This window comes from Podarcis raffonei, chromosome 12 (genome assembly GCF_027172205.1).
Source record: "Podarcis raffonei isolate rPodRaf1 chromosome 12, rPodRaf1.pri, whole genome shotgun sequence".
Lineage (NCBI taxonomy): Eukaryota > Metazoa > Chordata > Lepidosauria > Squamata > Lacertidae > Podarcis > Podarcis raffonei.
Window position 1 is genome coordinate 1,045,870 of NC_070613.1, and position 14,146 is coordinate 1,060,015.

At 48.0% G+C, this 14,146-nt stretch overlaps 1 protein-coding gene across 1 annotated transcript in view; it reads right to left on the reverse strand.

Annotated features, from left to right (window-relative positions):
* The window catches only part of LOC128398357 (uncharacterized), a 45,584-nt gene that overhangs the window by 23,060 nt on the left and 8,378 nt on the right, over positions 1-14,146 (reverse strand). Inside the window, 9 exon segments of the mRNA XM_053359363.1 lie at positions 2-891; positions 1,320-1,446; positions 2,019-2,101; positions 2,608-2,689; positions 2,937-3,413; positions 10,518-10,523; positions 11,520-12,523; positions 12,957-13,083; positions 13,738-13,820. Of these exon segments, the coding sequence (XP_053215338.1) occupies positions 2-891; positions 1,320-1,446; positions 2,019-2,101; positions 2,608-2,689; positions 2,937-3,413; positions 10,518-10,523; positions 11,520-12,523; positions 12,957-13,083; positions 13,738-13,820 (2,879 nt within the window).

Consider the following 14,146-nt stretch of genomic DNA (forward strand, 5'->3'; position numbering starts at 1 on the left):
TATGAATCCGTTGATGGGCTATGAGACTTTTCTTCCAGGCGAAGTTCTTTCCACATTCCAAGCACTGAAATGGTTTCTCCCCTGTATGAATTATTTCGTGGGAAGTGAGATGGGCACTCTGAGTGAAGCTCTTTCCACATTCCATGCACAGATATGGTTTCTCCCCTGTATGAATTCTTTGATGTATTGTGAGAATCTTTTTCCGACTGAAACTCTTCTCACATTTCATACACTGATATAGTTTCTTCCCTGTATGAATTATTTGATGGGAAGTGAGACTTTTCTTCCAGGTGAAACTCTTTCCACATTCCATGCACTGATATGGCTTCTCCCCTGTATGAATCCGTTGATGGGCTGTGAAACTTTTCTTCCAGGCGAAGTTCTTTCCACATTCCAAGCACTGAAATGGTTTCTCCCCTGTATGAATTATTTCGTGGGAAGTGAGATGGGCACTCTGAGTGAAGCTCTTTCCACATTCCATGCACAGATATGGTTTCTCCCCTGTATGAATTCTTTGATGTATTGTGAGAATCTTTTTCCGACTGAAACTCTTCTCACATTCCATACACTGATATAGTTTCTTCCCTGTATGAATTATTTGATGGGAAGTGAGATCTTTCTTCCAGGTGAAGCTCTTTCCACATTCCAAGCACTGAAATGGTTTCTCCCCTGTATGAATTCTTTGATGGGAAGTGAGATCTTCTTTCCAGGTGAAGCTCTTTGCACATTCCAAGCACTGATAGGATTTATTCCCAAATGGATTTCTTCGGAGGGAAGCGGAATGGGAGCTTTGACTGAAGTTCTCTCTACACTCAGAATATTTACATTGCTTCTCCATGGTGTATACATGGTCATGGTCTCCCTGGTTCTTAATCTCTGATTCATCACCATCTGCAACAAAGAAAGAAATGGATCACAGCCTCAGGGAGAAACGCAGCCCTCAGTTATTGAACTTTGCTAATTAATGCTTGGGACACAGGAAGAACTGAATTAAAAGTAAGGCCTTACAACAGGCTTCACTGCTTTTGTTGACAGGCATTAATGAACATATGTATGGGAACCTGAATGTCAGGAGTGGGGCAGCAATAAATCACACGGAGTAAGTGAAGTTAACTCCTTATGAGAAGCAACAGGCTGCTCAGAAGTGTCAGGCCTAGTGAGCACAGCAATACTTCCCTCTGGGTCTGGCCCCTATGAGCCAGTTGTGGGGACTGAAGGCCCTGCCTTCCCACAACTGACTAAGTCTCCTCCTCTCCCAGATTCTTCCCAAGGGATCTTTAATTCCGAAAGAGATATCATGATCCAACAGGGAGCCTTACTGAGAGAGTTCATGATCCCACAATTCTCCTCCATGACTTCCTTATGCAGAGCTCTCTGGTCAGGATCCAGCAAAGCCCACTCCTCGTCTGCAAAATGAACAGCTACATCTTCAAAGCAGACTAGACCCTAAAAGAAGAAGAGAAAAGTCTTGCTCTCAGACAGCAGAAAGATCATCTTCTACACATTGTGCTTCTCTTTTATGTCTGTTTGTTGCCCTATGGTTTTAATGGGATTGTTTGGCTGTACATTATAATTATGGATGTAAGTTTTAACGTCTTAATGGAATTGTTTTATTGTGTATTTTAATGATGGGTATTCATCTTTGTGTAAATGGGTGGAACTCCATCTAGTGGTCTTCAGATTATTCTCTCTGCTCAACATTCCCCCCTTTACTTTCCACCTCTACTGCTCTGGAGGGGAAAAGCCCTATAGTGCAATAGATGGGACTTGTGATGTGAATTCTGGCTACAGTTTTTTATGGTTTCTCAACTGTTTAAAAGCATATTTTAGCATTAAATGGTAAACTTATAAATAAATAAATATGATAAATAATATGAAAATGTTAGTTTAGGTAAGGTGGTTGTTCATCATTCTCAGCACATAAACTTTCTGCTTGGCATTTTAAGCCTGTGTATAGGGCAGTTTTGACAGAAGTCAAAAGCAGGAGCCTCTTTTCCCGCAATGTTTCTTCTCCCTACCTGATCTGGTTCCAGAGCTTCTGCTTCTCCTCTGCCTCCATGCAAAGATGGATGAGGAGGTATCCCTGACATCATTCTGTCATCTGTGAGAGACAAAGGGAAGTGGCAGGCCATTAGCACATGCTTTTCTTCGAGGTGAAGCAGTGCACCTCTAACTACAGATGGGGCGCTCTATGCGCGGTACCTTTGAAGGGGACTCAGAAACTAATCCAGAAGGAGGCTACCAGACTGGTGACTGGGAGCAGCTGCTGGGACCATATAACACTGGTCCTGAAAGACCTACACTGGCTCCTAGTATGTTTCCGAGAACAATTCAACATGTTGGTATTGACCTTTGAAGCCCTAAACAGCCTCGGCCAAGTAGACCTGAAGGAGCGTCTCCACACCAATCGTTCAGCCGGATACTGAGGTCCAGCTCCAAGGGCCTTCTGGCAGTTCCCTCACTGCGAGGAGTACAGCTACAGAGAACCAGGCAGAGGGCCTTCTCTTGGCCCCAAGTGTCTTCCCGCAAAAGATGAAAGGAACCCACAGATTAGTTCCTAAATCCATAAAATGCAACCAAAGGGAGAAAAAGCTCCTTCCTCCTTACCCAGCGGCCTCTCTCTCCTGACCAACGGAGTCTCCTCTGCCTCAGAGGAATCCAGGCCCATTTCTGCAAAGATAATCTTTCCCTGAAAGAGCAACAAGGATTCAGAACAGAGGATGGAGAGAAACATTAGAAAAGGAATGGCAAAGGGAAAACCATTTGGGGACGCTTTCCAAAAGCTTAGTAGAGGATTTCAGGATACTCTAGATTGGGATCATTTCTAGAATGCTCCCCCCCCCCAAAAAAAGGATGAGCAATTACAAAAGAATTTCAGGATACTGTCCCTCCTGTTCAGAGCCCCTTGGGAATATCCAGAGGAAAGTCTCTCTCACCTGCTGCTCTGCCTGCTTCCTCTCCTCTGCCTGACTCAGGAGGAATCCTTCGGCCAGGGCCACCGCCTGGGAAGTGGTCTCCGCTCCACATTCCCTCACCCAGCTCTCCATCTCCAGTGGAAGGACAGCCAGGAACTGCTCCAAGATCACCAGGTCCAGCATCTCGGCTTTCGTGTGCCTTTCTGGCTTCAGCCACTGATGGCAAAGATGGTGGAGTCGGCTGCAAACTTCTCGGGGTCCTTTGGCCTCCTGGTAGCAGAACTGCCTGAACTGCTGGCTCTGCACATCTGAGTGGAGGGTGTCCTCCTCACCCAGGATATTCTGCACTGAGTTTTCCCATAATCCCCCACTGCACTCAGTTTCCATGGCATGGCCCCTTCCTGCTTCTGGGCCGGCTGAGTCTTGCTCATCCATCTGGGCTCTCAGGAAGCCTCCAAGATATCGGAAGGAACTCCTTGGCCTTCTGCTAAGTTCTGTCTGTCCTTATTAAAGCAGCTAGCAAATCCTACAAAGGAATACGTCTTTCTGTTATAAAATTCATATTATTATTATTATTATTATTATTATTATTATTTTATTAAAAACCTATAATTCAAAGTTCAAGGTGTTTTTTAAAAAATAATATTGATGGCATCATTATGTACCATTTCTAATGAGTCTGGCATCTTTTTTAGGGCTGGACGATGCCTGGTTTTCAACATCGTAAAACAGTGAATCACCAGCTAAACATCCCAATACAGTGGTACCTGGGGTTAAGTACTTAATTCGTTCCGGACCTCCTGAAACTGTTCTTAACCTGAAGCACCATTTTAGCAAATGGGGCCTCCTGCTGCTGCTGCGCCGCCAGAGCACGATTTCTGTTCTCATCCTGAAGCAAAGTTCTTAACCCGAGGTACTATTTCTGGGTTAGCAGAGTCTGTAACCTGAAGCGTCTGTGAGGTACCACTGTGTTCTGGTTTTAAAAGAGCTGCATTGGTTGTCCATTCAATGGAAGGGGCTCCCCTGAGGGTTCACCTAGACCCCCACAAATCTGAAGAACCGCCTCCTTCCCTTCAGACCCTCTGGGGTGGGGAGGCTGGCAGAGGGGGGTCCTCTTGTGTTTGGGGGGCAGGGCGGCCCCAGAAAGGGCATCCTGGTGGGAGTTCCTGGGCTGGGGCAGACCCTCCCCACCGAGGCCCCCCTGGCACCGCCCCTCTTTCCCAAGGCCTCGGACCCCAGAGACAGGTGTTTCCAGGACCCCGAAGTCTGGCAAGGGGGGCTGCTCAGAATGTTTCCCCCTGGCTGCAATCCTCACCTGAAAGGGGCTTCTTTGCCTGCCTTTTCTCAGCATCCCAAGGGAGACCCCCGTGGCCAGCTCGCCCCCTCCCTGGCTGTGCAGAGAGACCCTCCTCTCCCTGACCCCCCCCCATGCACCCCCCCGCTGCAGCCCTGGGACCCCTTTCTCCCAAGGGGGGGGGGGAGAGGAGGCTCACCGCATCCCGGGGGCGAGAGGCAGGCGAAACCTCCCCCCGCTTGCAGGAAATGACGGGGGAGGGGGAGGGGCCTTTGCGGGGGGGGGAGGACCTGGTCCCACCCCCTCCTTCCTTACCTCTTCTCTCTCGGAGCCCAGCTCAGTTCCCGGCAACCCTTGCAAAGCGGAAATGAGGAATCAGGGAGGAGCCCCGCCCTTGGCCCCCGCCCAGAGAGGTTTTCTTTTGCGGGGGGGGGGGGCAGAAGTTGGCAGAGGACAAGGGGTCCCGTCCCACCCCTTGGAGCTTCCTGAGAGCCCAGATGGATGAGCCGGACTCAGCTGGCCCTGGAGGGAAGAGGCCATGGAGCAGTGGGCGGTTTTGGGGAAACACCATCCTGACTAGCCATTTGGCCAGGAAATGTGGACTGTGACCTGTGAACTCTGCTCTCTCCGGTCTCCCCCTTTTCTGGTTTTGATTAAACCAATTCATGAACCAAGAACTCGTACACTAATAATGATCCAGGTGTTGTAGACATTCCCATGAACTTATTGTGTGGTTTTTGTGATGCACAGATGACAAGAGAACACTCGGTCTATTTATTTGTATCCTTTCTTCCTCCTGTGAGCCTTGTTTATGAAACCCAATAAACCAGAATTCAAAAAAGGAAGGAAAAAGGCAACACACACTCCCAGGTCCCCATATGCGCGGCATCTGCAAAGCAGGATCAACCCACTTTAGATTCCTAAGAATCCTGGGATCTGTGCTTTCTTAAGGATGCTGAGAGCTGCTAGGAGACACCCTCCAAGTGTGCTTTAATAATCTGTCCTTTTTGCTAGGGACCTCGGGGAATTACAGCTGGTGGGAAGAGGGTCTCTCAGCGCTGGGGGGGGGGCTGCCTCTTTCACCCCCATCCCTCCCAAGGTTCCCTCCCTTCCCAGCAGGGCTTGGATTCTTTGGGTGGGGAGACTTCCAAGAGTTAGCAGCAGGGCTTTCTGGTCAGTCTCAGAAGATCATTTGGACACCTGAGAGGCTGCATGCCTGAACGGGTGTACATGTGTCAAAGTCTGGCGAAAACCATGTCGGATGAAGGAGTGGTGGATGGTGAGGAAAACTTTCCTTCTAACTGAAGAACAACGGAGGGTTGGAACTCAGCATCACAACAGAAGACGATGGCTGTAGCTTGAATTATTGGTGCACACCCTGACAGAGCCAAGTGGGACAGCCTGCCCACCGGCACAGCCATCGCCCCACAAGTGAGCCATAACAGAATGAGCTCCATTGGCCCCATGCCCTCAAGACCCCGTTCCTCCTCCCTGGGGGTGCCCTGAGGACTGGCTGAATAGACAGACATAAAAATACGCAAAAAGTGAAAACAGAAACCTGACTTACTCAATAAATAAATAAGGGAGATGGAGGACGGAGAAAAGAAAAGGCTTCTTCTGCAGCGCAGAGTTAGACCTGGTTAGGGCGAGGAAACAAGCTGGGAGACGGTTGGAGGGGAGGAAAATTATGGTTGAACGAAACCAAGACTGGTGAGGGTTCATCATGGAGCCTTCCTGGTGGCCAGGAGGGAAGCAAGAAAGCAGACTTTGCTGTCTCAATAATGCTCCACTTTAACTGTCATTAACCTTTTAGAATGTATTAGGCGCGGTTTCTGAGTGTTCTGCATTTGTGAATCTCCCCCCTCTTACGCTGCATTGCATCTCTCCTTACCTCACCCTGAAAGTGGAACAAATGGCAGGATGTTTTAGCAGCAGAGTGTAAATCAGCTCTCCGCGAAGCTATCTGAGACCCAGGAAGAGGATTTGGGGATGCTCTTCCTCTCTGAAGGCGAGGTTGCCAGGGCAATGCTGGACACCTGAGACCTGAAATGGTCTAATGGCCTGGGCACATGGGGCCACTCCAAGGTGATGGGGGCTCTTTCCTGGGGTAGGAGGGAGAGCAGCTCTTGAGGACCCCAGGGTTAGAACCCCCCCCCAGCCTGTTGTGAAAATTGTACTCAGTCAACCACAGTTCTAAATTCCTTCCTTGACCAAAAGCACCAAAAGGCAGGAGCAAACAGGCAGATTCATCTCACAGAAATCCCTTTGGTTGCCATCACATTTGGCGGGGTCACTTCCCTTCTAGGAGGGCTAGACACGGCCCGGAATCAACCGCCACTGCTCCCAGTTTGGATGGCATTGCCCCTTCCTGCTTCTGGGCCAGCTGAGTCTGGCTCATCCATCTGGGCTCTCAGGAAGCCTCCAAGAGATCAGAAGAAAGCCCTTGTTCTTCTGCCCAGTTCCGTCTGTCCTAAGTGTCTACAAATCCTACAAAGCAAATACATTGTTCTGTTATGAAACAGATACATGGCCACAGGAATGACAAAGTTCCCTGAGCAAGCATGGATGAGTCTTGTCAAGAACCAGGGCTGGGCTGGACTACAGCCCAGACTCTGAACTGCCTTCAAAAAAGGAGAAGGAGAAGTCAGCATCTAGACCTTCTGGGAAAAAAGTTACTATACAAAATGTGCAGGAAACCTTGGAAATTTCTGTTGGATGAAACCCTCTTCAGCCACAGCAGGTTCTGCACCCTTCCTGCCCTTTGACTTCCTCCCCAAAGAACTCTCTTCCTTGTCTCCTGAGAAGAGACAGAAGCCAGCCAACCTGCCAACTTTGGGGTCCTCTAGGTTGCTCTCCCTCCCTCCCCCAATTCAGGGCCCAATTCTGTCCTGCTTCTGCCTCAGTTTCTAGCATTTGGATTCTCCAATATTCTCAAGACACACTACTGGAGTGGAGTCCCTTTTTCTTAGGTTTGAGGGCCAAAGAACAGTGCTAAAAAGCAAGTATAGAAGGGCTCACATTCCTACTGTGTCTGTAAGCACCCCTCTTCAGCTGCTTCCCTTTATCTGGTTTTGTTAAAACATATGTGCTCATCAATGCTCATCAATGGTTCCTCTTCATCCTGGAGAAGAGTGACTCACAGTGGGGTGCCACAGGGTTCTGTCTTGGGCCCGGTCTTATTCAACATCTTTATCAACGACTTGGATGATGGACTCAAGGGCATCCTGATAAAATTTGCAGATGGCACCAAACTGGGAGGGCTGGCTAACACCCCAGAGGACAGGATCACACTTCAAAACGACCTTGACAGATTAGAGAACTGGGCCAAAACAAACAAGATGTTCTTTAACAGGGAGAAATGTAAAGTATTGCACTTGGGCAAAAAAAATGAGAGGCACAAATACAAGATGGGTGACACCTGGCTTGAGAGCAGTACAAGTGAAAGGGATCTAGGAGTCTTGGTTGACCACAAACTTGACATGAGCCAACAGTGTGACGCGGCAGCTAAAAAAGCCAATGCAATTCTGGGCTGCATCAATAGGAGTATAGCATCTAGATCAAGGGAAGTAATAGTGCCACTGTATTCTGCTCTGGTCAGACCTCACCTGGAGTACTGTGTCCAGTTCTGGGCACCACAGTTCAAGAAGGACACTGACAAACTGGAACGTGTCCAGAGGAGGGCAACCAAAATGGTCAAAGGCCTGGAAACGATGCCTTATGAGGAACGGCTAAGGGAGCTGGGCATGTTTAGCCTGGAGAAGAGGAGGCTAAGGGGTGATATGATAGCCATGTTCAAATATATAAAAGGATGTCACATAGAGGAGGGAGAAAGGTTGCTTTCTGCTGCTCCAGAGAAGCGGGCACGGAGCAATGGATCCAAACTGCAGGAAAGAAGTTTCCACCTAAACATAAGGAAGAACTTCCTGACAGTAAGAGCTGTTTGACAGTGGAATTTGCTGCCAAGGAGTGTGGTGGAGTCTCCTTCTTTGGAGGTCTTTAAGCAGAGGCTTGACAACCATATGTCAGGAGTGCTCTGATAGTGTTTCCTACTTGGCAGGGGGTTGGACTCGATGGCCCTTGTGGTCTCTTCCAACTCTATGATTCTATTCTATATTCCTCAGACACTGAACACTAATAATGAACCATATGTTGTAGATAGTCCCATAAACATATTGTGCAATTTCTGTGATATACAAATGACAAGAGAAGACTCAATTTCTTTGTATCCTTTCTTATTCCTAGTTTTCTCCCTTTGTTTAAACCCACATGCTCCCATGAGGCATTTTCCCTCCTAGGCCCCTAAGAGCCAGAGCAGAGTGTGGGGGTGCAGTGCCTCTGAGACTCCAGCAGAGGGCGGGAGCCTCTCTCTGTCTCTGATTGGCTGCCAGCCCTTTTGGAGGGAAAACCCAAGGAGCGAGAGAGTTTGACAGAGCCTGATCTGAGAGGGGAGGTGGGGATTTTATTATTGTTTTATAATAATAATGATATTTATTATTATTCAGAGAGCTTTTGTCTGAGGGAGAACTGGCTCTGATCCAAGAGAGCAGATGGGAATTTTTTTTAATTATTATTATTATTATTATTATTAGGAGAGGCTCTGTCTGAGGGAGAACTGGCTCTGATCTGAGAGGGGAGATGGGGATTGGGAGAGGGTTTTTCTGAGGCGAAGGAGCCTCATAGCAACTTAGATAGGAAGACGACCCAGTGGAGGGTCTGAGGAGAATATGGAGGCAGGATTTAATCTGGAGGGCTGAGTCTGAGGAGGCAGGAGAGGGAGAAGCTGTGGGAAGACGGACTAAACCAGGGTCTCCTTCCAGTCAGGAAGGGAGAAATCTGCTAGGAAAAGGAGATCCCCAAACGAATAACAAGGGCTGAGAGGATCCCCTGGGTCTGTGGGAAATCCCTCAGGGTGGCTAAGAGAGAGGAGGGCGGATGAAAAGTGCCCCTCACTCAGGAACCAAAGTATTAGGCTGAGAAGTAAGCTGTGCTGCATTAAAAGGAACTGGGAAAAAGTAACTGAGGGAAGGAACAGAAACCAAGTTAAGCTTTTTACCTCCTATTGTAGAACCATTTCTATCATAAACCGAGAACTCAGACACTGTCTGACCTCTAATAATGAACTATATGTTGTAGATATTCCCATAAACTTATTATGCTATTGTTGTGATATACAAATGACAAGAGAAGACTTGGTCAGTTTCTTTGTATCCTTCATTATTCCCATAATCGTTATTATAAAACTCAATTAAAACTTATTCCAAAAGGACAACACACACTCACAAGCCCCCCCCCCCCCAGTGCTGCATCTGCATAGCAGGATGAGACCGTAGAATCCCAGGAACCGTAGTTTGTAAAGGGTGCTGAGCGCTGCTAGGAGAGGTTCCCTTGGAGTGGCTAGGCAACCGTCCTCCTTGCCAGGGAACTCAGGAATTACAGCTGGTGGGAAGAGGGTCTCCCAGTAACTCTCAGCACTGGGGGGGGGCTGCCCCTTTCACCCCCATCCCTCCCAAGGTTCCCTCCCTTCCCAGCAAGCCTTGGATTCCTTGGGTGGGGAGACCTCTGGTGGTTCTCTGTTCAGGGCTTCCTGGTCAGTCTCAGAAGATCATTTGGACACCTCAGAGGCTGCTAGTCTGAACGGGTGTACATGTGTCAAAGTCTGGAGAAGACGCTGTCGGATGAAGGAGTGGTGGAAGGAGTGAGGAAAACTTTCCTTCTAACTGAAGAACAACGGAGGGTTGGAACTCAGCATCACAACAGAAGACGATGGCTGTAGCCTGAGTTATTGGCGCCACCCTGACAGAGCCAAGTGGGGCAGCCTGCCCACCGGCACAGCCATCGCCCCACAAGTGAGCCATAACAGAACGAGCTCCATTGGCCCCATGCCCTCAAGGCCCCGTTCCTCCTCCCTGGGGGTGCCCTGAGGACTGGCTGCATGTAGACAGACATAAAAATACGCAAAAAGTGAAAACGGAAACCTGACTCACGCAATAAATAAATAAGGGAGATGGAGGACGGAGAAAAGAAAAGGCTTCTTCTGCAGCGCAGAGTTAGACCTGGTTAGGGCGAGGAAACAAGCTGGGAGACGGTTGGAGTGGAGGAAAATTATGGTCAAATGCAAGCAAGACTGTTGAGGGTTCATCATGGAGCCTTCCTGGTGGCCAGGAGGGAAGCAAGGAAGCAGACTTTGCTGTCTCAATAATGCTCCACTTTAACTGTCATTAACCTTTTAGAATGTATTAGGCACGGTTTCTGAGTGTTCTGCATTTGTGAATCTCCCCCCTCTTACGATGCATTGCATCTCTCCTTACCTGACCCTGAAAGTGGAACAAATGGCAGGATGTTTTAGCAGCAGAGTGTAAATCAGCTCTCCGCGAAGCTATCTGAGACCCAGGAAGAGGATTTGGGGATGCTCTTCCTCTCTGAAGGCGAGGTTGCCAGGGCAACGCTGGACACCTGAGACCTGAAATGGTCTAATGGCCTGGGCACATGGGGCCACTCCAAGGTGATGGGGGCTCTTTCCTGGGGTAGGAGGGAGAGCAGCTCTTGAGGACCCCAGGGTTAGAAACCCCCCCCCCCTCAGCCTGGTGTGAAAATTGTACTCGGTCAACCACAGTTCTAAATTCCTTCCTTGACCAAAAGCACCAAAAGGCAGGAGCAAACAGGCAGATTCATCTCACAGAAATCCCTCAGTTGCCATCACATTTGGCGGGGTCACTTCCCTTCTAGGAGGGCTAGACACGGCCCGGAATCAACCCCCCACTGCTCCGAGTTTGGATGGCATGGCCTCTTCCTGCTTCTGGGCCAGCTGAGTCTGGCTCATCCATCTGGGCTCTCAGGAAGCGTCAAAGAGATCAGAAGGAAGGAATCCCTTTTGTCTTCTGCCCAGTTCTGGCTGTCCTGAGTAGAGGGACCTCTACTTATTACAGTGCTTACGACCTATTTTGACGGGCATTAATGATCCTGGCCCAACTGAACTGGCTGCCAATTAGCTTCCACACCCAATTCAAAATGCTGGTTTTGACCTATAAAGCCATTACCATTATTGTTATTATTTTTAACGATTCATGAAACCACAGTAAAACTAACAAACATTAAAAACTTCCCTATCTAAAAGTCAAGATAGTTGTTTATTTTCTTAACATCTAACAAGAGGGAAGTTCCACAAGGCGGGTGACACTATCAAAACGGCCCCCTGCCTTGTTCCGTGTAACCTCACTTCCCACAATCAGGGAACTGTCAGAAGGCCTTCAGAAGTGGAACTCAGGGTCCGCGTTGAACATATTAATCAAAGTCTCCGAAAATTAAATTCATAGACAGCCATTGTCTGGTTTCTCCCCACTGTGACGTCTTTGATGGCCTATGAGACTGGTCTTCTGACTGAAGCTCTGTCCACATTCCAAGCATTGATATGGTTTCTCTCCTGTATGAATTCTTTGATGGGAAGTGAGACCTTCCTTCCAGGTGAAACTCTGTCCACATTCCAAGCATTGATATGGTTTCTCTCCTGTATGAATTCTTTCATGGACTATGAGATAAAACTTCCGGGTGAAGTTCTTTCCACATTCCAAGCACTGATACGGTTTCTCTCCTGTATGAATCCTTTGATGGGAAGTGAGACCTTCCTTCCAGGTGAAACTCTGTTCACATTCCATGCACTGATATGGTTTCTCTCCTGTATGAATTCTTTCATGGACTGTGAGATTGAACTTCCGACAGAACCTCTTCCCACATTCCAGGCACTGATATGGTTTCTCCCCTGTATGACTTATTTGATGGGTTGTGAGATGGGCACTCCGACAGAACCTCTTCCCACATTCCAAACACTGATATGGTTTCTCCTCTGTATGAATTCTTTGATGGGAAGTGAGACTTTTCTTCCAGGTGAAACTCTTTCCACATTCAAAGCACTGGAATGGTTTCTCCCCTGTATGAATTCTCTGATGGGAAGTGAGATCCTTTTTCTGGGTAAAGCTCTTCGCACATTCCAAGCACTGATACGGTTTCTCCCCTGTATGACTTATTTGATGGACTGTGAGATTGAACTTCCGACTGAAACTCTTCTCACATTCCAGGCACTGATATGGTTTATTCCCTGTATGAATTCTTTGATGGGAAGTGAGACTCTCTTTCCGACTGAAGCTCTTTGCACATTCCAGGCATTGATAGGATTTATTCCCAAATGGATTTCTTCGGAGGGAAGCGGAATGGGAGCTTTGACTGAAGTTCTCTCTACACTCAGAATATTTACATTGCTTCTCCATGGTGTATACATGGTCATGGTCTCCCTGGTTCTTAATCTCTGATTCATCACCATCTGCAACAAAGAAAGAAATGGATCACAGCCTCAGGGAGAAACGCAGCCCTCAGTTATTGAACTTTGCTAATTAATGCTTGGGACACAGGAAGAACTGAACTGAATTAAAAGTAAGGCCTTACAACAGGCTTCACTGCTTTTGTTGACAGGCATTAATGAACATATGTATGGGAACCTGAATGTCAGGAGTGGGGCAGCAATAAATCACAAGGAGTAAGTGAAGTTAACTCCTTATGAGAAGCAACAGGCTGCTCAGAAGTGTCAGGCCTAGTGAGCACAGCAATACTTCCCTCTGGGTCTGGCCCCTATGATCCAGTTGTGGGGACTGAAGGCCCTGCCTTCCCACAACTGACTAAGTCTCCTCCTCTCCCAGATTCTTCCCAAGGGATCTTAAATTCTGAAAGAGATATCATGATCCAACAGGGAGCCTTACTGAGAGAGTTCATGATCCCACCATTCTCCTCCATGACTTCTTTATGCAGAGCTCTCTGGTCAGGATCCAGCAACGCCCATTCCTCGTCTGTGAAATGAACAGCTATATCTTCAAAGCATACTAGGCCCTAAAAGAAGAAGAGAAAAGTCTTGCTCTCAGACAGCAGAAAGATCATCTTCTACACATTGTGCTGCTGTTTTGTGTCTGTTTGTTGCCCTATGGTTTTAATGGGATTGTTTGGCTGTACATTATAATTATGGATGTAAGTTTTAACCCCTTAATGGAATTGTTTTATTGTGTATTTTAATGATGGGTATTCATCTTTGTGTAAATGGGTGGAACTCCACCTGGTGTTCTTCAGATCCTTCTCTCTGCTCAACATTCCCCCCTTCCCCTTCCCCGTCTACTGTTCTGGAGGTGGAAACCTTCGCCATGCACTACAGCCAACTTCAGGGGTGCAGGGGGTCACAGGGAGGGGAAGGAGGGGGAAAGCCCTATAGTGTAACTGATGGGACTCGTGAGGTGAATTCTGGCCCCTCTTTTTTATGGCTTGTCAGCTGTTGAGAAGCCTATCTTAGTATTAAATGTTGAATTGGTAAATAAAACTGAAGCTACTGATAGATAATACTAGCATCATTCAGAAGGCTAGTGAACGTGAGGTGATTGTTAATCATTCTCTGAACTTAACCTTCGGGAGTGGCCTTTACAACCTTTGTTAAGGACAATTTTGACAGAAGTCAAGAGCAGGAGCCTCTTTGCCCGCTATGCTCCTTCTCCCTACCTGATCTGGTTCCAGAACTGATGTTTCTTCTCTGCCTCCATGCAAAGATGGATGAGGGGGTATCCCTGACATCATTCTGTCACCTGTGAGAGACAAATGGAGGTAGCAGGCCATTAGCACATGCTTTTCTTCGAGGTGAAGCAGTGCACCTCTAACTACAGATGGGGCGCTCTATGCGCGGCTACCTTTGAAGGGGACTCAGAAACTAATCCAGAAGGAGGCTACCAGGCTGGTGACTGGGAGCAGCTGCTGGGACCATATAACACTGGTCCTGAAAGACCTACACTGGCTCCTAGTATGCTTCCGAGAACAATTCAACATGTTGGTATTGAGCTTTGAAGCCCTAAACAGCCTCGGCCCTGTAGACCTGAAGGAGCGTCTCAACACCAATCGTTCAGCCGGATACTGA